Below are 2,676 nucleotides of genomic sequence, written 5' to 3'. Positions count from 1 at the left end.
GAGAGGGGGGGGTGAGTAGAAAAAAAATATTATATTTTCTATCATTTATTAAAAATCTCAAATTTCAGGGTTGCCAATTGTCCACCTTAGGCTTAACCTAGTTCCACTCTTATAGATAGATAAGTTTCATATTTTTAAGGCATCATCCATTGAATAATTTACTTCTCTTTAAGGAAATAAATAGGACAATAACCAGGTAGAGTATTTCTTGGGTTGGACTTGGCTTGGTGATGGCCGACCACCGCCTCGTCGTTGTTGTCACTGTCACTATTGTTGTGAAATCGCCAGTTTGTTTACCGTCATATAGCCTCTTTCTCCGAATAACTCTCTCTGGTTGTGTGAATGATCTAAAGAGAGAAGAGATCGAAGGGCTAAGCCATACAATGATGGGAACAAATAAAAGATACACGTGGGAAAACTTTTGTGAGGCAGACTTCGCGTAGAAAGCTCCAACGCATTTGTCTGAGGTAAGATCGGTTTAGAATAGCTTAAAGACACACCCGCGCAGATGAACTTACGAAAACAAACCCCATAACTAGAGATTCTAGGTGTTATACTTATTTTGGGGTTCACTTCTTCATAAATTGACAAAACCTTATAGTTAATTACTTTTAAGCAATTGGGGGTTACTTAAGAAAACTCTTGATAAATGTTGTAAGTCGTCCTCAGAAAATTTGAATGTCATTACTTTCAAGGAAGGAGTTTCAAAGTCCAATCTAATGGGTAGTAGATACTTGCAGGCTCAAAAGAGTCCTATCAAGACACGAAACTATCTTATGGTTTTGTGTTGTTGTCTATAAGTAGGCAGAAAACTCCTACAAGCATTGTTGTAGGGATTTTACAGGGAAGTAGACAACCTTGATTGCTTTGACTGCTGTTCATGCAGTGTTTGTAAGCAGACTGAAAGCTCCTACATGTAATGATATAGAGGAGTTTTCACGGAAGTAGACAACCGTGATTGTCTTTTCACTACAATTTCTGGACTGCCTGTAGGAAGTCACAAAACTTAAACTTGGCTGAGTTTTTAGTTTTGTCTGTCATGTGTTTCGGCAAGTAGACAAATGTGTTTGTCTTTTGACTGCAGTTTCTGCAGTGCCTATAGGAAGACTCAAAACTTAGGCTTGGCTGAATTTTTGAAATTTTTCTGTCATGTGTTTTGGCAAGTAGAGAAGATAAAATGTCGAATTTTCTAGATTCAGGCTTGGCTGAAATTTGAGTTTTGTCTGTCATGTGTTTTGGCATAGAGAGAATGATATTGAGGCTTTACTGAAAATTGTGTTTTTTCTGCCATATGTTTCGGCATAAAGAGAAATAGGTTCAGGCTTGGCTAAAAACTAAAAAGTAGCTCCCCCTGACGCTTGGGCAGGGAAGAAAAAATATAGGCGATATCTCCTGCGAGATGATGATGAGGTGGGTGACGACATCACTGGTGCCACTACGGCTTGAGCCCCTACTCACGACCCCATTCTTCTTGATTTGTTTGGCTCATGCAGACCTTGTGCGCAACGAACGCAACATGTTTTGTCTCGACTAGTGCATTCTACCTCTATTATCGCTTTGAGCAACATGACAGGCATCACGTGATTCAGATACGATGGTTATCTTACCACGAGGTGGTTTATGTTGCAGAGATCTAGAAGGTTCTGGAGATAAGGGGGCTCAAACGTTTATGATCAACAACGTTAGAGCGCTCTTCCTCAACGAGCGACTCCAACCACATACTAGCGGGAAGGGTGCATCCCCGCACATGTGTTAGATCTTCGCTCGATCCCTACTCGATCCCTTCTGATTTTGCTCATTGGGTTACAAGTTAGTGGCAATTAAGTGTAATGGGGACGCGAACTTTGTGTCGTCAGGGGATGAGGAAGTGTTTGCTTGGCTGCCTGTAGCGTATTCCATATTCATCCAAGCTGCTCTTGACGGCGATGCAATCATCATCAGAGACGATGAAGCTGACCTCGATCGAGACGTTGGATCATGATACTGGATCGATGTCATCAGTGTTAGGGGAGTCCACAAGAGCCAGAACGGTGACATTATAAATGATGACATTGTTGTTGTATACCAGATGTAGATTTCATACTAGAGAGTTAACAAAAGTAAGGTTGGAGATGAGGATTTTCTCTGAATGCATGAGCTCAAAGAGATACCCGCGAGTAGAGTCCAACTTCTTTTTGTGAAATTTATCCCACCAGAAGTGGCCTTGGTCATTTATTGTCCCGTTTTACCTGCGATGATGATATCAATGAGGTTAGTATCCCAGATGAAGTTGTTGTATCTTCCACCAGTAGTATCCCTTCCTCTTCCATAAGACAGAAATGGCTCCGCAATCGGATACTCATCCATGTCTGTGCTAGAGACAATATCTGCATCTCTTTGGAGGAAGAGAGTGAAGTGGCTGGTGAGGTTAAAAGGTCCGATGAGCCACTGAACCGGCGAAACGACGAGCATGCTTCCCCCATCGGAGGCGTTTTCGCTGAGATTAGCAATGACGTCGTGAAATGCTTTAGTATGTGATGTAACCCCATGACTCACTTCGCCAAACTGTGTCAGATCGGCAGCGTGGGCGTGGCATCCTCCCGGTGATGCATCGCCTACAGACAACAAGAGGTGGTCGAACTTCTTCGCCAGCCAGCACTCCACCTTCTCCAACTCCTCACTCTTCTTCTCCGTCAT

At 42.6% G+C, this 2,676-nt stretch overlaps 1 protein-coding gene across 1 annotated transcript; it reads right to left on the bottom strand.

The window, feature by feature from the left end:
• Window positions 1-2,211: 2,211 nt before the first annotated feature.
• Window positions 2,212-2,676, bottom strand: LOC110037179 (probable polygalacturonase). Its single transcript, XM_020741762.1, has one exon. It carries the CDS (start codon window positions 2,674-2,676, stop codon window positions 2,212-2,214), a length of 465 nt encoding a protein of 154 aa, XP_020597421.1.

Source organism: Phalaenopsis equestris, unplaced genomic scaffold, assembly GCF_001263595.1.
Source record: "Phalaenopsis equestris unplaced genomic scaffold, ASM126359v1 Scaffold216422, whole genome shotgun sequence".
NCBI classification, from domain to species: Eukaryota; Viridiplantae; Streptophyta; class Magnoliopsida; order Asparagales; family Orchidaceae; genus Phalaenopsis; species Phalaenopsis equestris.
This window is presented reverse-complemented; position numbering and strand designations above follow the sequence as displayed.